The sequence below is a fragment of the Lampris incognitus genome, chromosome 2 (genome assembly GCF_029633865.1).
Source record: "Lampris incognitus isolate fLamInc1 chromosome 2, fLamInc1.hap2, whole genome shotgun sequence".
NCBI classification, from domain to species: Eukaryota; Metazoa; Chordata; class Actinopteri; order Lampriformes; family Lampridae; genus Lampris; species Lampris incognitus.
Window position 1 is genome coordinate 53,724,907 of NC_079212.1, and position 27,971 is coordinate 53,752,877.

At 43.0% G+C, this 27,971-nt stretch overlaps 1 protein-coding gene across 1 annotated transcript in view; it reads left to right on the plus strand.

Annotated features, from left to right (window-relative positions):
* agrn (agrin) overlaps positions 1-27,971 on the plus strand; it is a 556,768-nt gene that overhangs the window by 395,839 nt on the left and 132,958 nt on the right. The window contains exons 18-24 of the mRNA XM_056300025.1: positions 2,216-2,330; positions 6,404-6,523; positions 6,974-7,345; positions 12,797-12,989; positions 20,003-20,218; positions 21,029-21,258; positions 22,686-22,820. Of these exons, the coding sequence (XP_056156000.1) occupies positions 2,216-2,330; positions 6,404-6,523; positions 6,974-7,345; positions 12,797-12,989; positions 20,003-20,218; positions 21,029-21,258; positions 22,686-22,820 (1,381 nt within the window). The remainder of the gene's footprint in view (positions 1-2,215; positions 2,331-6,403; positions 6,524-6,973; positions 7,346-12,796; positions 12,990-20,002; positions 20,219-21,028; positions 21,259-22,685; positions 22,821-27,971) is intronic.

The window sequence follows — 27,971 nt, forward strand, 5'->3', positions numbered from 1 at the left end:
ATGTAGAGCTTCTATCATCATGTGGCGCTTCTATCATCATGTGGAGCTTCTATCATCATGTAGAGCTTCTGTTGTCATGTGGAGCTTCTATCATCATGTAGAGCTTCTATCATCATGTAGAGCTTCTGTTGTCATGTAGAGCTTCTGTTGTCATGTAGAGCTTCTATCATCATGTGGAGCATCTATCATCATGTTAGAGTGTCTATCATCATGTAGAGCTTCTATCATCATGTGGCGCTTCTATCATCATATAGAGCTTCTATCATCATGTAGAGCTTCTGTTGTCATGTGGAGCTTCTATCATCATGTAGAGCTTCTATCATCATGTAGAGCTTCTGTTGTCATGTAGAGCTTCTGTTGTCATGTAGAGCTTCTATCATCATGTGGTGCTTCTATCATCATGTGGAGCTTCTATCATCATGTACAGCTTCTGTTGTCATTTAGAGCTTTTATCATCATGTGGAGCATCTATCATCATGTTAGAGTGTCTATCATCATGTAGAGCTTCTATCATCATATGGAGCTTCTATCATCATGTAAAGCTTCTGTTGTCATGTACAGCTTCTAACATCATGTAGAGCGTCTATCATCATGTTAGAGTGTCTATCATCATGCAGAGCCTCTGTCATCATTTGGAGCTTCTATCATCATGTGGAGCTTCTATCATCATCCGGAGCTTCTATCATCATGTGGAGCTTCTTTCATCATGTATAGCTTCTGTTGTCATGTAGAGCTTCTATCATCATGTAGAGCCTCTATCATCATGTGGAGCGTCTATCATCACGTTAGAGTGTCTATCATCATGTAGAGCTTCTATCATCATGTAGAGCCTCTATCATCACGTGGAGCGTCTATCATCACGTTAGAGTGTCTATTATCATGTAGAGCCTCTATCACCATGTAGAGCTTCTTTCATCATGTAGAGCTGCTGTTGTCATGTAGCGCTTCTATCATCATGTGGAGCTTCTATCTTCATGTTAGAGTGTATATCATCATGTAGAGCTTCTATCATTATGCACAGCTGCTATCATCATGTAGAGCTTCTATCATCATGTAGAGCCTCTATCATCATGTGGAGTTTCTATCATTATGTAGAGCTTCTATCATCATGTGGAGCCTCTATCATCATGTGGAGCTTCTATCAACATGTTGAGCTTCTTTCATCATGTAGAGCTTCTGTTGTCATGTAGAGCTTCTGTTGTCATGTAGAGCCTCTATCATCATGTGGAGCGTCTATCATCATGTAGACCCTCTATCATCATGCGGAGCTTCCATCATTATGTAGAGCTTTTATCATCATGTGGAGCCTCTATCATCATGTGGAGCTTCTATCATCATGTAGAGCTTCTATCATCATGTGGAGCTTATATCATCATGTAGAGCTTCTGTTGTCATGTAGAGCTTCTATCATGTAGAGCGTCTATCATCATGTTAGAGTGTCTATCATCATGTAGACCCTCTATTATCGTGTGGAGCTTCCATCATTATGTAGAGCTTCTATCATCATGTGGAGCCTCTATCATCATGTGGAGCTTCTATCATCATGTAGAGCTTCTATCATCATGTGGAGCTTCTATCATCATGTAGAGCTTCTGTTGTCATGTAGAGCTTCTATCATCATGTTAGAGTGTCTATCATCATGTAGACCCTCTATCTAATCATGTGGAGCTTCTATCATTATCTAGAGCTTCTATCATCATGTGGAGCTTCTGTTGTCATGTGGAGCTTATATCATCATGTAGAGCTTCTATCATCATGTAGAGCTTCTGTTGCCATGTAGAGCTTCTATCATCATGTTAGAGTGTCTATCATCATGTAGACCCTCTATTATCGTGTGGAGCTTCCATCATTATGTAGAGCTTCTATCATCATGTGGAGGCTCTATCATCATGTGGAGCTTCTATCATCATGTAGAGCTTCTATCATCATGTGGAGCTTCTGTTGTCATGTAGAGCTTCTGTTGTCATGTAGAGCTTCTATCATCATGTTAGAGTGTCTATCATCATGTAGACCCTCTATCATCATGTGGAGCTTCCATCATTATGTAGAGCTTCTATCATCATGTGGAGCCTCTATCTAATCATGTGGAGCTTCTATCATTATCTAGAGCTTCTATCATCATGTGGAGCTTCTATCATTATGTAGAGCTTCTATCATCATGTGGAGCACATTATCAGGCTCATATCTCAGCCTCAGTCTCCTCTCTCTCCTGCAGCTCAATGAGTTATTCAGGAAGTCAGAGGTGCAGAAAGACTTCATGAGTGTGCGTGTCCGCAACCTGGCACCTAGCAACTCCATCCTGGTCTTTGTGGAGGCCCACTTCAAACCAGGTGAGAAACCTTGACGCAAAACAAGATTTTAATTCCTCTGATCTAAAAGCAGTTACTGGAGCCCATGTTAGTAATTTGGGGTGGTAGATCCAATATGTGGTTTGGTAGCCAAGTGACCCATGCACATTTTAGTTTTTATATTGCCCCTCAGCATTGTTTAATTATTTCATGGTGTTGTGAGGTAAATGCTCTGTTTTTTTCCCCTAAATTTTACTTTTTTAAAGTTTCTTTTTAAGGTTACCTTAATCTCCTGCTTATGACAGCTGGATCAGGGCTGAAACAAATGGTCAGGTTTTGACTGTGGAGGTCTTTACAGAAGCCCTGAGAGGCAAGTGAGGGAAAAAAATCTGCAGATCCACTTTCTACGTCTGATCTAAATTGTTTTTTTTTTCTGCTGTTTGTGTCTAAAGAACAGATGAAAAAAAGGTTTTGTCTGGGTAACCTTTCTGAGTTCCTTTTTTTGTTTGTTCCATCTTTGAAACAGGTGGAAACATTTTGCCAGGTGAAAAAAAAAGTTTTGACCGGATGGTTTTTCCAAGTTGCATTTTTTTTCAACCGTGGAAACAGGTGTAAAATTTTTTTTTGACAAATTATTTTTTTTGTGTTTGTTGTTGTAATACTCATTTCAGCCACAAGAGGTTGAAGTGCACCACTACCCCATGTTCTAAATAGCCCAGTGAGCACCAACCAGGATTTCAAAGTTGATTTCTAGTTGAAAACTGGGTGATATTTGGTCTGAACGTCTAAGACCTCTTTTCACCTTCTTTTCAACCAGCTAAAATGTGGTTACAACATCAACGTGTGACAAAACACAAATTCGTTTAATCATTTCGATAATTTGTTCAGTTGTAGGTAGAAAGAGTATTGATTAGTGTGAAGGTATTCCTCCAAAGTTATATTACACTGGTAGGTGAAATGTGGTCTACACAAAGACTTAATTTCAACTCATCTAATGTTTCATATAAAATGTCTTAAATTTGGAAGTATAGGGGCTGTGTGCTGCTGCCAACAACAAGCTTCCAGGACATCGTAATGGCAGCAGGTCGATACATTCATGTCAATTAACTAATAAAGATATGAGCGTTTATTCGGAGGGTGTGCCTTCATAGAAAATGAACTGACTAGACTATAACACCTACATGGAGCATCACTTGCACTAGTGCAATACCTCAGTCCATGAGTCCAAGCCTTTTTCCATGGGTGACATGGGTTTGATTCCCATACGAACACACTTCTTTGTTTTCACAGAGCAAGTAAGACATGAGAATAATGTATTGTATAAACATAAAAATGTCATTATTGCAAAAATGTCATTATTGCAAAGACTTTTCACTGGAAAAAATGCTCAGGATTAGAATACTTCATGTTTTCTTCCAGGTTTGGTTTCTTTATTTTTTATTAGTTATTTTACATTAAGGTGTCGAACAACTCCCATTACGATGTCCTGAAAGCTTCTTGTCGGCAGCACACGGCCTCTACAGTTCCATTACGGCTTCGTGTAGACCACATTTCACCTACCAGTGGCCTACATATGACTTTGGAGGAATACCCTCACACTGCTACACTTTCTGGGCACAAAGACAAATACGTTTTCGGTGGGTGTGGGACTCTGCCAAGGTTGTCCCTTGTGTCCGATTCTGTTTGTGATATTCATGGACAGGATCTCAAGGTGCAGCCAAGGTGAGGAGTGTGTCTGCTTTGGGAATTTCAGAATTGCATCTCTGCTCTTCACAGATGATGTGGTTTTGTTGGCTTCATCAGAACGCGACCTCCAGCTCACTGGGGTGGTTTGCAGCTGGGTGTGAAATGGCCGGGATGAGAGTCAGCACCTCCAAGTGTGAGGCCATGGTTCTCCTGGAAATTAGTGGATTGCTCCCTCCGGGTTGGGGATGAGTTGTTGCCTCAAGTGAAGGAGTTCAAGTATCTCAGGGTCTTGTTCATGAGTGAGGGTAGGATGGAGCGGGAGATTGACAGGTGGATTGGTGCAGCATCAGCAGTAATGTGGACATTGTACTGGACCGTTGTGGTGAAGAAGGAGCTGAGCCAGAAGGCAAAGCTCTCAATTTACCAGTCAATCTTGGTTCCAACCCTCACCTATGGTCATGAGCTTTGGGTAGTGACTGAAAGGGTGAGATGGCAGATACAAGCGGCTGAAATGAGTTTCCTCCGTAGGGTGTCTGGGCTCAGCCTTAGAGATAGGGTGAGGAGCTCGGACATCCGGAGGGAGCTCGGAGTAGAGCCACTGCTCCTTCGCATCAAAAGGAGCCAGTTGAGGTGGTTCGGGCATCTCATCAGGAGCCCTCCTGGGCTCTTTCCTTTGGAGGTTTACCGGGCACGTCCAACTGGGAGGAGACCCCGGGGTAGACTCAGAACTCGCTGGAGGGACTACATGTCCAATCTGGCCTGGGAACAGCTTGGGATCCCCCAGGAGGAGCTGGAGGGCGTTGCTGGGGAGAGGGACGTCTGGAGTGCCCTACTTAGCTTGCTGCCACCGCAACCCGACACCAGAGAAGCAGTGAAGATGAATGAGTGAACCTTCACACTAATCGATACCGTTTCTCTTTCAATCTACAACTGAACAAACTATCAAAATGATTAATCAAATTTGTGTTTTGTGACACGTTGATGTTGTAACCGCATTTTAGCTGGTTGAAAAGGGGGGGGGGTCTTACACGTTCAGACCAAATATCACCCAGTGTTCAGCTAGAAATCAGCATTAAAATAAATCCCACTTCGTGCTCGCTGGGCTATTTAGAACATGTGGTAGTGGTGCACTTTTAACCTCTTGTGGCAGAAACGAGTATTACAACAACAAACACTGAAAAAATGATCCTGACAAACAACAAAATTCACCTGCCAAAACTTTTTTTTCACCTTAATCACAAGTGGGGAAAAAAAGTAAATTGGATAAATGATGCTGGCAAAACCGTTTTTTTTTTACGCTTGCCACAACAGAACTTAGGAAGATTATCCTAGCAAAACCTTTTTTCCACCTGTTCTTAAGTCATAAATACAGTAGAGAAAACAGTTTAGACCAGACTTAGAAAAGGGATCACCAGAATTTTTTTTCTCACTTGCCTCTCAGGGTGTCCGTAGGTATTTCTTTGTTATAGCCAACAAATCTCTGTAAGGGTTTTTACTTTAATTTTACTTTTTTTTTTTACATTTTCCCCCTTTTTCTCCCCAATTGTATCCGGCCAATTACCGCACTCTTCTAGGCTGTCCCGGTTGCTGCTCCACCCCCCTCTGCCGATCCACGCAGGGCTGCAGACTACCACATGCCTCCTCCGATACATGTGGAGTTGCCATCTGCTTCTTTTCACCTGACAGTGAGGAGTTTCACCAGGAAGACATAGGGAGGATCACACTGTTCCCCCCAGTTCCCCCTCCCCCCCAAACTGGCGCCCTGGCGGACCAGAGGAGGCGCTAGTGCAGCGACCAGGACACATACCCTCATCCTGCTTCCCACCCACAAACATGGCCAGTTGTGTCTGTAGGGACACCCGACTAAGCCAGCGGTAACACGGGGATTCGAACTGGCGATCCCTGTGTTGGTAGGCAACAGAATAGATTGCTACGCTACCCGGACACCCCTTTAATTTTACTTTTGAGGTTGTGAGAATTTGTTGTATTTCCTTTCCGCTCTCCAATGCAGCACTTGTGACATCCACAGAGAACAGTTAAGCTCCTCCCTCCTCCCTTTAAGCTCCTCCCTCCTCCCGCTGGCTGTTTTTTTCTTTACTAGTGCCATTCAGTATCCTTCATCCACAGCACAGACATGGAAACAGTTAAGCCGCATTCATCAATGACTAGTAAAGCAACCATCAGCAGCGAACGTTATGGCAGTGATTCATCTAGAAAAGAAATAGGGTGAGAGGAAACTGGAGGACAAGTTGTCCCAGGGGTCCCTCTGCCCTGTCATCGTTCACAGCTTTCCAATGCATTATATCCAGTTTTATGAAAAGGTAGGGTGAGATCCCTTGTCTGTATGGTAAAGTCCCATAGGCATTTGTACTTGGTCCTTGGGGCCTTGTCCTAAGCAGTTGTCCTCTTGCTCCCATGTGTTCTGCCAGATACCAAGTATTCAGTGGAGGACATCGTCCAAGGCCTTCTGAAACAGCTAAAGGCCACCAAGGACACAAGCATCACTGTGAAGAAGCCCGAGGAGGATAATATTCGCTTCACTAACTATGGTAATACAGTGTGTACTCACCAGGAGTGTTGGGGATTAGTAAAAGTAAAGGCTCTCATTCCTCTTTCTAACTTATTCATGGGCCATGTTATCACAGCTTTTATGGATCCTGAATAGAGAATTTTAAGATGGCAAGCTTACCATACTTACTTACACATGTTGCCTTCTCAGTCACATTTTTTACTCTCTCTTTCTCTCTCTCTGTCCCTCTCTCTGTCTCTCTCTGTCTCTCTCTCTCTCTCTCTCTCTCTCTCTCTCTCTGTCTCTCTCTCTGTCTCTCATCCTCTCCCTCTCACTCACTCTCGCTCTCTCTTTCACTCACTGTTTCTCTCTCTCGCTCTCTCACTCTCTTGCTGTCTCTCTCCCTCACTCGCTCGCGTTCTCCGTCTCTCTCACCTTCTCTCTCTCTGTCCCTCTCTCTCTCCATTCTGTGCCTTTCTTTCTCTTTTAGGCCTGTCTTCCATCCCTTTCTTTACCACAGCTACCACCACAATGGCCTCAGTCACCACACCCACCAAGCTGCCACCAACAAGCCCATATATCACCCGCCGGCCACTGGGCACCACCCATCGTCCTAACAACAGACGCACAACCATGGCCAACCCACTAAACACTGTGTTCCTAACCACCACTGCCGTTTCCAGAGCCACTGTCTCTCCAACCACCAGCAGCACCACCCATGTCAGAATCAAGCCCAGCTACACCAAGGCCCAGAGGCCATGCGACTCCCACCCCTGTCTCCACGGAGGAAGCTGTGAAGATGACCGAACTGACTTCACCTGCATTTGCCCCGCTGGCCGAGGGGGCTCTGTTTGTGAAAAGGGTGAGGAACCTTCCTTCACTCTGTTCTCCTTTCTTTATAGATGCAAAGCAGTTCAGGGACCTGGAAAGGAATCCATTCACAGAGAAACTCATGGGTAACAAGTTCATGTGTATGGGGATGAGGGGGTGGGAGGTTGGCAAGGGTCAGTAGGTCATCTACATCCCCTCGGCAGTTTAATTCCTCAGAGGAGGCTAGCAACAAAACTTTATCATATCCTGTTCCACTCCTTACTTTGGCAGTATTAGTGCCATGCTCAAGGTGTATGCTGCCAGAGCACCAGGCTATCTAACGATTAAGCTACACATTTTAATTCGATTAAATTCATTCTGTTCATCAGATTAAAGTTAAAAAAAAAAACATCCAAATTTCAACTCAATTCAATTTATTGTCATTGAAAACAATGTGCAAGAGTACAACATATTTAAAAAATATCTGTAGACATTCAGTGGGTAGCCAGATTCAGGTGGGTAACAGCTTGGGGAATGGAGCTGTTTTTGAGCCTGGTAGTGCGGGCTCTGAGGCTCCTGTAGCGCCTCCCAGTGCGCCGGGTGGAGAACAGTCCATGGTTGGGGTGGGTGGGATCTCTGCTGATGCTGAGACCCCTTCGAAGGCAGCGTTTGTGATAAACGTCTTTTATGGCTGGGAGCTGAGTACCGGTGATATGCTGGGCTGCCTTGACGACCTGCTGCAAATCAAATCAAATCAAATCAATTTTATTTGTATAGCCCAATATCACAAATTACAAATTTGCCTCAGTGGGCTTAACAGCAACACAACATCCTGTCCTTAGACCCTCTCATCGGATAAGGAAAAACTCCCTAAAAAAACCCTTTAATAGGGAGAAACAATAGGAAGAAACCTCAGGGAGAGCAACAGAGGAGGGATCTCTCTCCCAAGACGGACAGCGTGCAATGGATGTTGTGTTCACACAATTTACATAATACAACATTGAAAGAAGATAACAGAATTATAATGGACATAACATTTATGAAGAACATGATGCACAGGATGCCAAGCAGTGTCCACATGCCAATGGAGCAGTCCAGCACCCAAGCCACGCGACCAGCATCATCATGTAATAAAAGAAAAACTTATGTGTGGAGGGGAAGGGTAGGCAGCATCCAAATGGCAGCCACCATCACCACGGAGACCTGGGAGGAGAACCGACTGCACATGCATGCAAGAGAGACTCACGTGACACCATTCAAACACAGAAAAAGAAAAAGGGGAAGACATCATTCAGAGAGAGAGAAAAGACATGTGAGAGAACAGAACAGTTTGCAATAGTCATTAGCCATAATCAATTAAGTCATCAATTCATCATAATCTATACTCTGTAATCTATACTCGTTGTAAACTAAGGCAAAAAGATGAGTTTTAAGATTGGATGGAGATTGGAGTTTTACGATTGGCTGCAGAGCTTTCTGGTCTATTGATGTGCAGTTGACATAGCACACTGAGATGCAGCTGGTCGGGATGCTCTCTATGGTGCAGTGGTAGAAGTTGGTGAGAATTTTGGGGGATAGATGGAGGCTCCTCAGCCTCCTCAGGAAATGCAGGCGTTGTTGGGCCTTTTCCACAAAGGCCTGGGTGTTTGATATCCAGAAAAGTTCCCCACTGATGTAGACTCCAAGGAATTTAAAGCTGGAGACACGCTGCACTTCCACCCCATTGATATAAATGTATGGGGGAGTGGCTACAGCTTCTAGACCTCCTCAAGTCCACAATCAGCTCCTTCGTCTTCTGCACATTGAGAGCAAGATTGTTTGTAGTGCACCATGATGTGAGGTGCTGAATCTCGTCCCTGTAGGCCGTCTCATCGTTGTTGGTGATATGACCGATGACTGTGGTGTACCCCGCAAACTTAACTAGTACATTTTAGGGGTGAGTTGGCAGGCAGTCGTGGGTAAAGAGGGAGAAAAGGAGGGGGCTTAGAACACAGCTTTGAGGGGCACCTGTGCTGAGGGTCAGGGTGGCGGAGGTGTGGTCACCTAACCTAACCTAACAGACTGAAGTCTGTTGGTCAGGAAGTCCAGGGTCCCAGAGGGAGGGGTTACAGAGGGAGGGGTTGAGGCCAAGGGAGAGGAGTTTGGTGGTTAGTTTGGCGGGGATGATGGTGTTGAAGGCAGAGCTATAATCTATGAACAACATCCGGTGTTGTTAAGTTCAAGGTGGGTCAGAGCAAAGTGCAGGGCAGTGGCAATGGCATCCTCCGTAGACCTTTTGGGACGGTAGGTGAACTGTTTTGGGGGGGAGGTAATGTTTTTGATGTGAGCCAGAACCAGTCTCTCAAAGCACTTCATGGCAATGGGGGTGAGTGCTATGGGTCGGTAGTCATTCAGACATATGGGTGTTGATTTCTTGGAGACAGGAACGATAGCGGTGGTCTTAAACTATGGTGGGACTGTGGATTGGGACAGTGAGAGGTTAAATACAGTTGTGAAGACCTCAGCCAGCTGGTCGGCACATTCCCCGAGGACCCGACCCGGTATGCCCTCCGGTCCGGCAGCCTTCCACATGTTCACTCTGCGCAGTGATTCTCTGACCTCTGCCATCGATAGAGCGAGCACCTGGTTTCCTGGGTGGCTGGGGATTTTTGTGGCTGGGTCAGTATTGTCCTTGTCGAAGCGGGCATAAAAATGATTTAACTTGTCTGGCAGGGAGGCATCATGGACAGTGGGACCACTATTGGAGCTTTTGTAGTCTGTGATGGACTGAATGCCTTGCCACATTTGCCGGGGATCAGATTTATTGTGAAAGTGGTCCTCTATTCATAGGGAATATTTATGTTTGGCTGTTCTGATGCCCTTTTTGAGGTTGGATCTGGCTGCACTGTAGGCCTTGCAGTTACCTGACTTGAACGCTGCATCCTGGGCTTTCAGCAGCTGCCGGACCTCACTGGTCATCCAGGGTTTCTGGTTTGGAAAGGCGCAGATTGATTTTTTATTTATTTTTTGTTAAATTTGAAATATTTTCAGAAAATGAACTAGATTGTGGGACTTTCCAACAATCCACGGCAAATCCTCTTGCCTTCTTCTCAGCCTGTGATTCAAATCCACCTGCTGTCACTCAGGCATGCTTAGCAACTAGAAACAACTTAAAAACTCAAAACAACTTCACAGCTGAGACGTGAGCCAGTGCTGAAGCCAGTCACTGAAGTGGAGCCAGAATCCAGTCAGTACCACTGTAAGAAATAGAAATAAGTGAGCAGTCAAGAGGCCAAATCTTGGAGCACATCTCTTATTCATTTTGTCCTGCTCTGGCTAGTCCAGGGGTTGGGAAGAAGTAACAATATTGTGCAGCTGCATCTTAAGATAAATGACAGTAATTACTTTGATGAGGATTATCTAATGGGAATCAATGTGTTTTGAATAAGATTTACCAAACCAAGTCTTGTTTCTCACACCAGCCTCTTCCAAATCCACCAAGTCATAGAGAAGACTGAGCTGATCAGCAGCCTCCTCCAAATCCATCAAGTCGTAGAGATGACTGAGCTGATCAGCAGCCTCCTCCAAATCCATCAAGTTGTAGAGACGACTCAGCTGATCAGCAGCCTCCTCCAAATCCATCAAGTCGTAGAGACGACTCAGCTGATCAGCAGCCTCCTCCAAATCCATCAAGTCGTAGAGACGACTCAGCTGATCAGCCGCCTCCTCCAAATCCATCAAGTCGTATAGAAGACTGAGCTGATCAGCAGCCTCCTCCAAATCCATCAAGTCGTAGAGATGACTGAGCTGATCAGCAGCCTCCTCCAAATCCATCAAGTTGTAGAGACGACTCAGCTGATCAGCAGCCTCCTCCAAAACCATCAAGCCGTATGGAAGACTGAGCTGATCAGCAGCCTCCTCCAAATCCATCAAGTCGTAGAGACGACTGAGCTGATCAGCAGCCTCCTCCAAATCCATCAAGTCGTAGAGACGACTGAGCTGATCAGCAGCCTCCTCCAAATCCATCAAGTCGTAGAGACGACTCAGCTGATCAGCAGCCTCCTCCAAATCCATCAAGTCGTATAGAAGACTGAGCTGGTCAGCAGCCAGTCTCCTTCTATAGAAACACACATACACAAAGACAAAAAAAAAACGATTCCGGGGAAAAGAAATGGATGATAATAACTGTCGAGTGAGTGGAAGAAAAGGCTGCTCGTGTGTGTGTGTGTGTGTGTGTGTGTGTGTTACCTAAGGGGCCGTTCATGTTGTGTCGTTTGCATGCGCAAATGCATTATTTTCAATGGAGATGCATGACAAGCTTGCTCAAAACCGAAAGCAACGCCGTTGTGGCATTTGTTGCAATGCGCTTGTTTTTTCGGGTGTGTCCGCAGCACATCGAGATGAAAAAATCTCAACTTTTGGAAATGCAGCAAGTGCACCGCAGGTCAAGTGACAAGAATTAACCAATCAGCTCTACAAGACTTGTTTAACCATTTCTGTCCAAGGACAAATCTTGCAGTCAAGCTACTGTGAGGGGTTTACGGTGTTGGAAGTCCATCTTTGTTTTGACTTTTTCCTTAGCTTAGTTAGTTTAGTCAGTGAGGCTTACTGCTGAATTACCGCAACTTTTCCACATGAAACGGCCAAATCAACACACTGCCGCAGACCACTTGTCATTTTGGCCATCCATCCATCCATCCATCCATCCATCCATCCATCCATCCATCCATCCATTATCCCCAACCGCTTATCCTGCTCTCAGGGTCGTGGGGATGCTGCAGCCAATCCCACCAGTCATTGGGCGGCAGGCAGGGAGACACCCTGGACAGGCCACCAGTCCATCACAGGGCCCACACACACACACACACACACACACACACACACACACACACACACACACACACACACACACACACACACACACACACACACACACACACACACACACACAACTAGGGGCAATTTAGTATGCTGATTCATCTGAGTCACCTTGGCCTGTGGGAGGAAACCGGAGCACCCGGAGGAAACCCACACAGACACGGGGAGAACATGCAAACTCCACACAGAGGACGACCCGGGACGACCCCCAAGGTGGGCCTACCCTGGGGCTCGAACCCAGGACCTTCTTGCTGTGAGGCGACCGCACTAACCACTGCGCCACCGTGTCACCCTAATTTGGACCAATTGTCACATTTCATGTCATGATACGGCACCGCAGCACGCAGCTTTTGGTTACTTGGTAACATCAAGCATGACAATATTGCCACCAAGGACCTTAGATAAAAGGATGAAAGTGGCACGGCTGACATTTTCCATGTGTTTTTAGATGTAATATGTAAACGGCGCCTAATATGTAATATGTAGTCGGTAAAAAGCCATCTGGAACCTTCTCACCACACATCCTTCTCAACATGGACTGATAGAAAGGCGTATGTTTTTATTTTGCACAACCCACTGTTGCACTTAATTTGATCAGACAATTATTAAGCAAGACATGTACTAATGATGATTTCTACCCCCTCAGTGATCAAGTACTTCGTCCCATCATTTGGCGGTAAGTCCTATCTGGCCTTCTCCACCATGAGAGCCTACCACACCGTGCGTATTGCCATGGAGTTCAGGGCTGCCGAGTTGACCGGCATCCTGCTCTACAACGGCCAGGACAGCAAGAAGGACTTCCTCTCCCTCGCCCTAGTCAACAGCAAGGTGGAGCTCAGGTGAGGGTTAGACGGCACTGAGTTCAGTCAGGAGTTGTTCACAAAGCAAGAATAGCAGTTAAAAATGGATTCAAGCTACGTTACAACTCAAGTATCAAAAGTCATTGAGGGGTGGGATTGGGAAACCAGTTTTAAAGTAATTGCAGTTTTACTTATCTTTAAAAGTAAAGATTTGAAATCCACAGGAGAAACTGTACATTCTGTGCCTATCATGGGCACATTATTCACACCACTCTTCCCTTCATCTCTGCTCAACAGTATGGTCTACGTAGCTTACAGTGGCCAGGTGGCTAGGTTAGGTTATATTCAAGTAAAAATCAAAAGGTAATTGAGCAACTATTCAGTGGGAGTTTGAAATAAAGTACTACCTCGGTCTTACTGATACAGCAGTGAGTTCATAAGACACAACTCCTCAAATCCGGCATGCTGAGAAAAGAACTAATCATGGTGAGCAGGTAATAGTTTTCTGGTCATGCAATTAATGTCAAATGAGCAGGTGCAACACACACACACACAAACAGGTCTTTCTATGATGGTAATAACTTGGTCCCATCAATGTTTCATTAGATGAATTTTCAAAACATTCAAATGGTATCAAAGATTTCACAGTATTTTCTAATTCTCTCATTACTAATACATAGGCTTAATACATAGACATAATACATAGACCTAATATATAGACTTGTAGACTTAGTACATGGACTAAGTACATAGAGTTAATGCATAGACTTAGGACATAGACTTAGTACATAGACTTAATACATAGGCTTAATACATAGACTTAGTACATAGACTTAATACATAAACTCAATACAGAGACTCAGTACATAGACTTAGTACATAGATTTAATACATAGACTCAGTACATAGACTTAGTACATGGACTTAGTACATAGACTTAATACATAGACTTCATGTCAACTATGATGGTAATAACTTTGTCTTATCAGTGTTTCATTAGATGAATTTTCCAAAAATTCAAACGGTATCAAAGATTTCATAGTGTTTTCTAACATCTCAGTACATAGACTTACGTCTCAGTACATAGACTTAATGCATAGCCTTGATACATAGACTCAGTACATAGACTTAGTACATAGATTTAATACGTAGACTCAGTACACAGACTCAGTACATAGTCTTAGTACATAGACTTAATAATAGACTTAGTGCATAGACTCATTACATAGACTTAACACATAGTCTTGATACATAGACTTAGTACATAGCCTTAGTACATAGACTTAATACATAGCCTTAGTACATAGCCTTAGTACATAGACTTATACATAGACTCAGTACATAGACTTAGTACATAGACTTTTTTTATCACTTTAGTTTTTATTGAAGTTTTTAGGTCAATACAAACATGGCATCCGTATTCAGAAGTAAACATTGAATTATCTACATTTACTTGCACACAAGCCCAACAGGGCAACTCAAAACAAACAAACAAAAAAACACACAAAAAAATGAACTACATGAGCTTCCTGTGGGTCTAACTTTCCAGTCTTAAGTGTTGTCATGAATTATGTTGTCGCGTGTTTGCTCCTTAAACCATGTCCATTTCTTCCACTGGTCTTCCATCCGAGGTACTATAAGTCTCAATCGATGAGTCAGTTTTTCCATTGTATGAATGTCTTCCACTATTTCCATCCATTGTCCTTGCGTGGGGGCGTCCACCTGGCACCATTTTCTTGTGATTGCCTTCTTAGCCGCAATCAGCAGTATCTTAACCAAACATCTATCACTTGACCCTATATCGTCGTTTTTAAAATTACAGAAATAGAGGGTCATATAGCTCTTAGGGAAGTCATATCCAAGTACCTTTTGTATTACATCATGAACCATCTCCCAAAACATCGCTAGCTTATTACATTTCCAAAATATATGCGAGTGGTCTACATCCTCTGTTCCACATTTCCTCCAGCATGACAGTTTGGTGCTGGAGTATCTATTTTTGATTTTTGGTGTAATAAAAAAACGTATCAGATTTTTCCAGGAGAATTCCCTCCATATCCGCGAACTAGTGGAGGATTGATGAACTTTCCACATATTCTGCCAGTCCTCCTCTGTAATTTCTGTGCCAAATTCTAATTCCCATTTTTCTTTTATATATGTAGTTGAGTGTTTATTAGTTGTGAGAGCTTGATATAGTTCAGATATAGTCCTAGATTTTCTCCCTTTATATGCGTTGATTATAATTTGAATCACACTGTTCACCTCCATGGAGGGTCCTCTCCTGATACGTTTGTTGTAATAATCCCTTAATTGTAAATATCTAAAGAAGTCATGATTCTCCAAATCAAACTTGTCTTTCATACCCTGAAAACTCTCCATCTCCCCTTTTTCCTCTAGAGTGCACCATGCTGTGATTCCCCAGTTAACCCACAGTTTAAAAACTGTGTCATGCCTCGCTGGAGTAAAGTCTCTATCATATGCTACCCATTTCAATAACTGTATCGCATCTTGTAATTTGTTGATTTTAATCAATTTAAACCATAACTCCAGTGTAAATAATGTGACTGAATTCATGTGGGTTTTTGTTTTCTTGTATACTTCTTTATCCCCTAAAATATTCTGGATAGGGTACCCACCATATTCCCTTTCCATGACTTTCTACTTGGCCATGTAATCTTGCCTACACCAGTCAACAGCATATCTCAGCTGGGCAGCTTTGAAATATTCTTTTAGATTTGGTAAACCCATACCTCCCTTTTCCTTTGAGAGTTGGAGAGTTTTATACCTTACTCTGGGCTTCTTCCCTCCCCAAATAAATCTAGATATTGTCCTATCCCACCTATCAAATTGAGCTTGAGTCACCTCTACAGGCAACGATTGGAATAGATAAAGAAGCCTTGGTAGAATATTCATTCTAACTGTCTCAATTCTTGAGCTGAAGTCAAGTGGCAGAGTGGACCATCTATCAATATCCTTTTGCATCACATCGTTGATCTTGCCGTAATTTGCTTTATGTAATTTAGACAATTCCTTGGTAATGTAAATTCCCAAATATTTGATTTTGTTTAGATTCCAATTAAAGTCAAATTTTCCCTTGAATTCTGTGGTTGGAATATAATTGAGAACTAGCACCTGTGTTTTTGAGATGTTAATTTTATATCCAGATAAATGACCATATAGTTCTAGTAGCTTCATTAGTTGAGGGAGTGATGTATGTGGTTGCTCAAGATAGGCTATGACATCCTCAGCAAATAGCCCCACCTTGTGGACAGTGCCATTCACTGTCACTCCATTAATTCCTTCATTTTGGCGAATGGCCTCCGCTAAAGGCTCAATGAATAACGCGAACAGTGTCGGAGGCAAACAGCATCCTTGTCTTGTCGACCTCTGCAAAATGAACTTGTTCGTTAAACTCCCGTTTATTTTAATCCGAGCATTAGGTTGTTGATATAATGTTTTAATACACTGTATTGACTTATTGCTGAACCCTAGTCGTTCCAATACTGCATACAAAAAATTCCAAGACACCCGATCGAATGCTTTTTCTGCATCTAAACTTACTAATAGTGTAGCTTGTTTTCTCTTACTCGCTTTATCAACAATATGCAATGTCCTTCTGATATTATCATGCGTTTGTCTTTCTCTCATGAATCCTGTTTGATCTTCATCTATCAAATCACCTATGAATGAGTTTAACCTTTTGGAGATAATTGTCGTATATATTTTATAATCTACATTTAACAATGAAATAGGTCTGTAGTTCCCACAATATTCTTTATCCTTTTCCGGTTTTGGAATGACTGTGATTATTGCCTCTGACCATGATGGTGGTATCTTATTATTGTGAAGTGTCCAATTGAAGGATCTCAGAAGTATCGGTGCCAGCTCTTCCCTAAACACTTTGTACCATTCTGCAGGGTATCCATCGCTGCCCGGGCTTCTATTGTTTTTCAAAGAATTTATTGCATCTATCACCTCTTCCATCTTGATGTCAGCTGTTAATTTGTCATTTTGGAGCCGTCCAATTGAGGGTAAATCTAATGAATTCAAAAAGGTATTAATTTCCGCTTCGGATGCAGGTGTGGGTTGTGAATATAACTCTTTATAATATCCCAAAAATATGTCCTCTATGCTTTCTGGTATATTCGTTAACTCATTTGAATGGGTGTCTCTGATCTTATGTATATGGCCAACTGCTTGCTGTTTGCGAATACGTTTTGCCAACAGTTTAGTTGCGCGCGGACCTGTTTCATAATATCTTTGTTTGAGAAACAAGCTTTTTTCTCAACTTCATCTAACAGTTCTTTATTAATGTCTGACTTAGCCGATTTGATTTGCTCCAACACCACGGGGTTTCCCGCAGTCTGGTATTCCCTCTCCATTTCTCTTAACCTGTCCGTATTCTTTCTGGATATAATTGATCTTGCCTTTTTGATCAATGCTGAATGCGCTATTAACTTTCCCCTGATGACCGCCTTCATGGCATCCCAAAATATTGTTGGGTCTACTTCCCCATTGCTGTTTTCTTCTAGATATGTCCGAATATCCGCCTTTAACATAATCTTACTCTGCTCACTATTCAGTAGACCCACATTAAACCTCCAAACCGTATTTCGCTTTCTACAATTCAAATTAATTTCTAAATATACTGGATTGTGATCTGAGATATCAGCCCCTCCAATCCCACACTCCTTTACTCTGTAAATATCGTCTTTGCTCATAAGGAAATAGTCTATCCTTGAATGAACTTTATGTACAGCTGAGTAATGTGTATAGTCTTTTTCCTGAGGGTGTCATTGTCTCCACACATCATCCATCCCCATCTCTTCCAGTGATATATTTACAAATCGAGTGACCTGTGTTTTAGTCCTTTTGATACTGGTTGTATCCATTTTGTGATTCAAAACGACATTCAAATCTCCCCCACAAATTAAGACCCCCTCTGACTCGTTTGCTATCTCATCAAACAAAGATTTAAAAAATCTTTTATCACTTTCAGGAGGGGCGTATATATTTACCAATGTCACTGGTTTGTTCTCTAACCTCCCCTTCACTATAATATATCTCCCCTCCTTGTCTCCAATCTCCCTATCATAATCGAATTGGGTTTTGTTTGATATTAAAATTGCAACACATCTCCTGCGCCCTTCCTTGTAGGAGCTATAATATGAATGTTTGTACCCTTATTTCTTAAGTTTCCCATGGTCTATCTGTGTTAAATGGGTCTCTTGGAGGAATATGATTTGTACATCCTCCTTTTTTAGCTTAATCATAACCTTTTCCCTCTTCTTTAACATATTTAGACCATTAACATTCAGCGACATTATTTTAGTAGTGTGAACCATCTAGACATCTTGATACTCTTTTTCCATATATTCCCACAGAGCTCCAGACAAAAAAACTACAAATATAAAACACATTAATCAACAACAAAAATAACTTCCAACTAAAGGGGCCTAACCACCCCGAGTCCCCGTTTGTAGGTGAAGGGGAAATCCTTTTCAGAAAGGGCCCCACTCTAGACTTGACATTTTGCCCATCACATGGGATAGGCCTACAGCCTTGTCTAGGCATGTCCAACGTTTGGCAACCATATAGCCTACCTCTCTCCGTGGCATGTGATGAAAAAGCCTTTTGTAATGGAGCTCAACTCAGTCAGAACGATACCAATCCTACTTTCTCCGATAGGCCTGGAGCTTCTCTTTCGCTCGTTGTGCAGCTTCATGTCTTCCTTTCGCGCCTTGGACTCGTTGCCACCCTGCTCGCGTCCCAGTCGCCTCCACCTGCTCTGTGGCCGTGGTTGCCGTGTCATCGTCTGGTATCTCGATGTCGCAGCCTCTCGTCTTCATGTCCATCGCAGCTTCCCTGGCATTGTCGTATGTCTTCGTTCCGTTGTTCCAGTGGATCCTTATTTTGGCGAGGGGTGTCTGGAAACGAATTCCTTTACCCTTGAGCACTTTCTTAATGCCCAAATATGATTTTCTTTTCTGGACCACTTCAGCTGCGTAATCGTGATCAAAGTAAATACGTTTGTCCCCTATCTCTATCTTATTCTTTTTCCATGCTTTCTTGAGAATCATTTCTTTTATATCAAACTGTTGAAAGTTCACCACTATTGACCTGGGGGGAGCTGTCGGAGGGGGTTTTTGAGTGAGGGCTCTGTGAGCTCTTTGTATCTGGAGATTGGTCCCTTCTTCTAAGTCAAGTTGAGTATTCAAGAGTTGTTCCACGTACTGGGTAATGGAGCCTCCCTCCGTCTCCTCTGGCACACCAAAGATTCGAATATTGTTCCTCCTGGACCTCCCTTCCAGGTCCATTATTTTTTCTTGCATCTGGCGCGTTTGGATCGACATGTCCGTCAGCAGTTCTGTCGAGTCTGCCTGCCATTCCTCTAGCTCGGCTATGCGCTTCTGGGCTTCACTCATGTGCGCTTTCTGCGCCTGTATTTCGTCGTTGCTCTCTGCAAACTTCTGTGTCATTTCTTCTCGGAAGCAAGCAATCTCTTCCTTCACTTCCCTTTTCACCTCATCTTTGAGTCTGGCAAAGTCACCTCGTAGCTCTTGTTTGAATTCTTTTATCTCTTTAGCGATAGCTGCTAATCCGGCACGCAATGTCTCAGCTGTGGCCGCCGCCTTTGTAGCTTCTTCAACCTCGTGTTTGCTATTACCTTGCTCCGACTGTTTCTTCGCTACCTGTGTATCTGGTGCGTTACCCTTTTGGATTGTACGGCTACCTTTATTCGAATTACCTCCTCTTCTCATTTCTTCTTTTTTTGCGTCGAGTTTAGTGTTTTAGAGGATTTATTTTAGCCAACTTGCGAGAGGCAGAAAGTTGTGCTGCTATATTCAAGTCGCCATCTTACCGGAAGTCCTTAGTACATAGACTTAATACATAGACTCAGTACATAGACTTAATACATAGACTGGAATTCCAGGTGTACTGTTTTCTGTTTCCCATAAATGCAGGTATGTTTTCTAGTCCTTCCCTCCTGGCTATCCCATCCAAGCTTAATAAATATATTACTTATTTCTTATCCCTTCAATCTCCCTCAGATTTAACACTGGATCCGGCACAGGCACAGTGGTCAGCACGGTAGCAGTCAAGCAAGGCCACTGGCACCAGTTGGTGGTGACCCGCAATCGGCGCAATGCTATGCTGAGCGTAGACAACGAGACACATGTGGAGGGAGAGAGTCCACGTGGGACAGATGGCCTCAACCTGGACACTGACTTGTTTGTTGGAGGAGTCCCTGATGACATGTTGCACGAGTAAGACTCCATATCTAATATAAAACCAGAACAATGAGGAGCAGGGAAAAGGCCATGGGGGTCAAATACAGACTTATTATGTCCTTACAGTCACCTTAAACATTTGTATTTACATGCTGCAAAGCATGTACTTTTGTTTTGTTATTCCCTCTTGTGTTTTTCCATTTCTGTTAACTCGATAGTGCACATTTGTCAATCGCGAACACAAGTAATTGAATACAATTCTGATTTTAGCTACCCCCAGCCTAATGTATCATTTTAAAATATTTAAAATTGGGTTTCTGGGTGAGAATAGCAGCCTACTGCAACTATAACATTATGGCTTTAGGACCCAGACACACCAAACCACACCGAACTAGTGGCGACGAAGGCCGAGTGTTGCGTCGCCTGGGCCAAAAAGTAGCACTTGAACACACCACAAAGACTACAGCCGATAGCCCTGATTCACTAGCTTTGCACTGATTCGCTAAGCTGAACAGCCAATCAGTGATCTCTCTCATCGACGGGCTCTGCCGATTCAACATGCTGCATCGGCTAAAAAGCTGCCAACAAGGGTCCGACTAGTGCCGACGTTGCAGGACACACCACAAAAACTAGGGTCACAGATGCTCACCGACAGCCTGCCATTAGCCAACTGTCGGCCTGGTGTGTCAGGGCCCTTAGAGTGACAAAAAGTAAGTCACCCTATCCCCAACCTGTCAGAGGAGTGTCTTTATCGGAGGGATGAGATTTTTGTTAGGAGACCCAGTGGTCATTTTGCAGACTGTTTACCATGAAAAAAAGATGTGATGCCGCTGTCTTTTTCTCCAGTGTCCGAGAGAGGACAGCGGTGGCCACGGGCCTGGTGGGCTGCATCCGCCTCTTGGATGTCAACAACCGCCTGTACAATCTGCAAGAGAATGAGGGTGACGTTCTTTATGGCAGCGGTGTAGGCGAGTGTGGCAACAACCCATGCCAACCCAATCCATGCAAGAATGGAGCAGCATGCCAGGTCAAAGAGGCAGAGATGTTCCACTGCAAGTGCACTGATGGCTTCTGGGGTGAGTAACCACTGGCAGGAGATTTGCTGTCTATTGGCCAGGCCAAACGCATGATTAATTATTGCTGAAGGGTGCACTACATGTGGTTATGTTTCACCTGTACTTATTATTCTTAAGACTCATATGGCCATGACTGTAAACCTCATCTGGCCCTTGAATGGGTGAAATATATTTCTGAACAGCAGAATCATCTAGGACATGAAGATTAAATGTCGGTACAGCACAGAAAACATGTAATGTGTACACCAAATGCTCAGCAACTCACTATCTCACTCCCTCCCTCACCAATTAACTTGATGGCGACTAATAGGTGAAGAGTAGGGTACCATCAGGACGTAGCCAAATATGGCCCTCCCTGTTGCTGCAGCCTACTGTACAATGCCCCACGCCAGGAACCACAGAGAGGAACATTTTGCAGAGTTGACTTTATACAGTTGAGTAATAAGCTCCTGTATGTTTTCAAGCCCCTGTCAGCTGCTAGTCGTCCAGCTGAAGGGAACACATAGTCAAGTTGCTACCAGCTCCATGGGTGGGCTCTAGCACTGATTCCCCAGGGAGACGGAAGCACAAAATAAGAGCCTTTCCACAGAGGTATTAACAAACATTACAGTTTATTTCAATATTTTGTTTTCTAAATAATCATTGAGTGTCCTTATCATGATTTATATCTTATGAGCAGTGAATTTCTTCTGTTTTAGGGGAAAGATTGTGATTGAAGCAGTGCTGACAATTTGTGTAAAAATCATAAATGATGAACTTGATGGGTTATTTCTGACACAATGAACTATTGAGACAGAAACAGCAATAATAATGTTGATTTGACCATTGCCTTTCAGTACAGACACCAGCCATTGTGTCGGTCATTGTACAGAATAGACAGGTAAAGATGAGCTAGTGAGAGGAACTGGGTGGAGAAAGATATCGTTGGGCTAAGACAACATCAAGAGAGTGGGGGGATGTAGGGAGGACAGAGGGCTTAAGTGAGAGAGATGGAAGAGAGAAAAGAGAGACTGTTGTAGGGAGAAGGTGAGTACAGATGACGGAAAGCTACAAAACAGAGTGTGAAAAAGGGAGAGCCTTCAAAGCCCAGTAGGAAGGGTTTCAGTGCTCTCTTTGCCATAAACTCTTGCTGCTAATGTAATTACAAGTGAATTCTGATGGGCTGTTGCACAGGGCAAGATAATTATCCACCAGCTGCTAAAGAGCTTCTACCACAGTCAGCACTGTCCGAGAAGCACAGTCCCATGAGGTGGTTGGTTCTCCACTGCTTAATCTAAACGTGTAGTATTTCCAAATCCTATTAGAAAATGACCTCCATTACAGAGGAAATCCTCACCCTTTCAAATCCCTCTCATCGCTACTTCCTGTTACTTTCAGAGGAGAGAGTTTTCTTGTGTCTCTGATGAATGAATATCTGATGTATTCAGGCCCAACTTGTGCTGACATCCATGACCCATGCAAGCCCAGCAGGTGCCATCCTTCCTCCCAGTGCCAGGTGCTGCCTGAGGGAGGTTACAAGTGTGAATGCCCCATGGGGCGTGAAGGAAACCACTGTGAAAAAGGTAATTTGATCAAAATGTAGATTGATATAATTTTTTTATGTGTGTAAAGAGATTATATAATCTTTTTTTTGGGGGGGGGTACATTTTTGAATAAATACAGTAACTGTCAAGGAGTCTTAACTATGAAATATTTATTTTTGGAAGCTTGTTTATAAATCGTCTTGTTGAACCTTGTTGGCAGCCCTACCAACATGTACCCTGGCTGTGCCAAATGACGGAACCTAAGCAGGTATGGGCTTGGCTAGTACTTGGATGGGAGACCAGTACGTGGATGGGAGACCTCCTGGGAAAACTGAGTTGCTGCTGGAAGTGGTGTTGGTGGGCCAATAGGGGGGCAGTCTTCCCTCTGGTCCAAATAAAAACAACAAATATCAAATCGCAATGTCCCAGTGCAGTGACGGGGACCCTGTGCTGTAGGAGATGCCGTCCTTCAGATGAGACGTTAAACCGAGGTCCTGACTCACCATGGTCATTAAAGATCTTGTTGCGATAAGTGCTGATTGCACTTATCGCGAAGAGTAGGGGGTTCCCCGGTGTCCTGGCAAAATTCCCAATCTAGCTCTCTCCATCTGGCCACCTAATCATCCCCCCATGTAATTGGTTCAATGATTCCTCCCTCTCCACCTCAAGCTGATGTGTGGTGAGCATTCTGGTGCAAAATGGCTGCCATGCATCCCCCAGGTAGGTGCTACACATTGGTGGTGGTTGACGTGAGTTACCCCCTTCAATGTGAAGTGCTTTGGGTGTCTAGAAAAGCGCTATATAAATGTAATGTGCTCCAATTATCGGGCATCACACTGCTCAGCCTCCCTTGGAAAGTCTACTCTAGGGTGCTGGAAAGGAGGCTCCGACCGACTGTCGAACCTCGTATCCAGGAGGAACAATGTGGATCCTGTCCTGGCCGTGGAACAACAGACCAACTCTTTACCCTTGCGGAAGTGCTGACGGAGGCATGGGAGTTTGACCAGCCAGTCTACATGTGTTTTGTGGACTTGGAGAAGGCTTACAACCGTGTACCCTGGGGCACTCTGTGGGGGGTACTGCGGGAGTATGGGGTACCGGGGCAGATGCTACAAGCCATCCAGTCCTTGTATAACCAAAGTGAGAGCTGTGTCTGCAGTCTTGGCACAAAGTCAAACATGTTTTCGGTGGGTGTGGGACTCCGCCAAGGTTGTCCCTTGTCTCCGGTTCTGTTTGTGATATTCATGGACAGGATCTCAAGGTGCAGCCAAGGTGAGGAGTGTGTCCGTTTTGGGAACCTCATAATTGCATCTCTGCTCTTCGCATATGATGTGGTTTTGTTGGCTCCATCAGAACGTGACCTCCAGCACGCACTGGGGCAGTTTGCAGCTGGGTGTGAAATGGCCGGGGTGAGAGTCAGCACCTCCAAGTCTGAGGCCATGCTTCTCTACCAGAAAATTGCTCCCTCCGGGTTGGGGATGAGTTGTTGCCTCAAGTGAAGGAGTTCAAGTATCTCGGGGTCTTGTTCATGAGTGAGGATAGGATGGAGCGGGAGATTGACAGGTGAATCGGTAGAGCATCAGCAGTAATGCAGATGTTGTACTGGACCATTGTGGTGAGGAGGAAGCTGAGCCAGAAGGCAAAGCTCTCTTCGTTCCAACCCTCACCTATGGAAATGAGCTTTGGGTAGTGACCGAAAGGGTGAGATCATGGGCATATATTAGTACCTCAATTTTACTTTAAGGGCATTCCAAATCAAAGCAAGACAATACCTCACATCTCTGTCATTTACCAGCAAACAATGGTGCTTAGTTCCAGAGTCAGCACAGGTAAACTCCTCCCCAAGTTTACCTCTTGCCTTTTTTCTTTCTGTCCCATAATATTTCCATCCATTGAAGAAGATGTGATCACATACAGAGGGAGACGGGCCCCCATAGCCTCAGGGGGCTGAGGGGAAGCTCCAGAACTGCAGCACAGGTGATTGGCCCAGTCAGGCCATTTACCGCATCCGTCTGACTATGCTGATTACATACCAAGGAAGTACTAGTAAAGCCATAGCTATACTTCGCTCCTTGACTGCCCACCCACAAGTGTTCGTGTAGACTTGCAGGGTCATGTCTGGAAGGAAGGCCAGAGTACAGTTATGCTGCCTTTGAAGTTAATCAGTTGAACTTTTGGGTTTGTTACATTCTAAAACCTTCCTCTTTTCTTCTTCAGTCTACCTCTATTCATGGTTTTGTTTGATTTGATTTTTTATTAGGATGTCTTTTAGCCAGCTGGGCTATTCTTCCAATAGTCGTCAACATAAAAACCTAGATACAAACAGAAACAACATCTGTACAAGTGAAACACTCAAAACCCACAATTAGCCCCACACATTATGCCACACAAAAAATAACATGAAGACATTAAACAACAGGGTGTCCACGTGGCGTAGTGGTCTATTCCGTTGCCTACCAGCACGGGGCTCGCCAGTTCGAATCCCCGTGTTACCTCCAGCTTGGTTGGGCGTTCCTATAGACACAATTGGCCATGTCCGTGGGTGGGAAGCCGGATGTGGGTGTGTGTCCTGGTCGCTGCACTAGCGCCTCCTCTGGTCAGTCAGTGTGCCTGTTCAGGGGGGAGGGGGAACTGGGGGGAATAGCGTGATCCTCCCCCCTAGTGAAATACTGTCAGTCATATTAAATACAGTCAGTCATATTAAACAGTTAGTCATATTAAACAGTCAGTCATATTAAACAGAGTCAGTCATATTAAATACAGTCAGTCATATTAAACAGTCAGTCATATTAAACAGAGTCAGTCATATTAAATACAGTCAGTCATATTAAATAGTCAGTCATATTAGATACAGTCAGTCATATTAAACAGAGTCGTCATATTAAATACAGTCAGTCATATTAAACAGAGTCAGTCATATTAAATACAGTCAGTCATATTAAACAGTGAGTCATATTAAATACAGTCAGTCATATTAAATAGTCAGTCATATTAAATACAGTCAGTCATATTAAACAGTCGTCATATTAAATACAGTCAGTCATATTAAACAGTCAGTCATATTAAATACAATCAGTCATATTAAATACAGTCAGTCATATTAAACAGAGTCAGTCATATTAAATACAGTCAGTAGTATTAAACAGTCAGTCATATTAAATACAGTAAGTCATATTAAACAGTCAGTCATATTACATAGTCAGTCATATTAGATACAGTCAGTCATATTAAACAGAGTCGTCATATTAAATACAGTCAGTCATATTAAACAGAGTCGTCATATTAAATACAGTCAGTCATATAAAACAGAGTCAGTCATATTAAATACAGTCAGTCATATTAAACAGTCAGTCATATTAAATAGTCATATTAGATATAGTCAGTCATATTAAACAGAGTTGTCATATTAAATACAGTCAGTCATATTAAACAGAGTCGTCATATTAAACAGTCAGTCATATTAAACAGAGTCAGTCATATTAAATACAGTCAGTCATATTAAACAGTCAGTCATATTAAATACAGTCAGTCATATTAAACAGTCAGCCATATTAAATACAGTCATTCATATTAAACAGTCAGTCATATTAAATACAGTCAGTCATATTAAATAGTCAGTCATATTAAATACAGTCAGTCATATTAAACAGTCAGTCATATTAAATACAGTCAGTCATATAAAACAGTCAGTCATATTAAATAATCAGTCATATTAAACAGAGTCAGTCATATTAAATACAGTCAGTCATATTAAATAGTCAGTCATATTAGATACAGTCAGTCATATTAAACAGAGTCGTCATATTAAATACAGTCAGTCATATTAAACAGTCAGTCATATTAAATACAGTCAGTCATATTAAACAGTCAGTCTTATTAAATTGTCAGTCATATTAGATACAGTCAGTCATTAAACAGATTCGTCATATTAAATACAGTCAGTCATATTAAACAGTCGTCATATTAAATACAGTCAGTCATATTAAACAGTCAGTCATATTAAACAGTCAGACATATTAAATACAGTCAGTCATATTAAACAGTCAGTCATATTAAATACAGTCAGACATATTAAACAGAGTCGTCATATTAAATACAGTCAGTCATATTAAATAGTCAGTCATATTAAATACAGTCAGTCATATTAAACAGAGTCGTCATATTAAATACAGTCAGTCATATTAAACAGTCAGTCATAGTAAACAGAGTCAGTCATATTAAACAGTCAGTCATATTAAATACAGTCAGTCATATTAAACAGTCAGTCATATTAAATAGTCAGTCATATTAGATACAGTCAGTCATATTAAACAGAGTCGTCATATTAAATACAGTCAGTCATATTAAATAGTCAGTCATATTAAATACAGTCAGTCATATTAAACAGTCGTCATATTAAATACAGTCAGTCATATTAAACAGAGTCGTCATATTAAATACAGTCAGTCATATTAAACAGTCAGTCATAGTAAACAGAGTCAGTCATATTAAACAGTCAGTCATATTAAATACAGTCAGTCATATTAAACAGTCAGTCATATTAAATAGTCAGTCATATTAGATACAGTCAGTCATATTAAACAGAGTCGTCATATTAAATAGTCAGTCATATTAAATACAGTCAGAGTCGTCAAGTCCGCGGTGGTGTAGCGGTCTAAGCATCGGCTTTGTGTCGATGCAGTTGCCCACTGGGGACCGGGGTTCGCGGCCCGGTCTCGTCAGATCCGACTATGGCCGGACTCGATGAAGCAGCAATAATTGGCATCGCTATCTTCGGGAGGGGGGCGGAGTCGGCTTGTGTTCGTCATGTGAATACGTCTCTGTGTGTGTCGGAAAAAGCAGTGGTTTGGCCTGGAGTCGCCTGGTCACGAAAGTGGCGAGGCGACTCCTTCGAGACTGCCGGCTGGGGAGATGCAGTTGGCGAACGCATGCAGTACGAGGGTGGGTGTTTTAATTAAAATAGGGAGCGAATGGCCACTAAATTGGGAGAAAAAAGGGAAAAATCAGAAATAAATAAAAAAACAGAGTCGTCATATTAAATACAGTCAATCATATTAAACAGTCAGTCATATTAAATACTGTCAGTCATATTAAATAGTCAGTCATATTAAATACAGTCAGTCATATTAAATAGTCAGTCATATTAAATACAGTCAGTCATATTAAACAGAGTCATATTAAATACAGTCA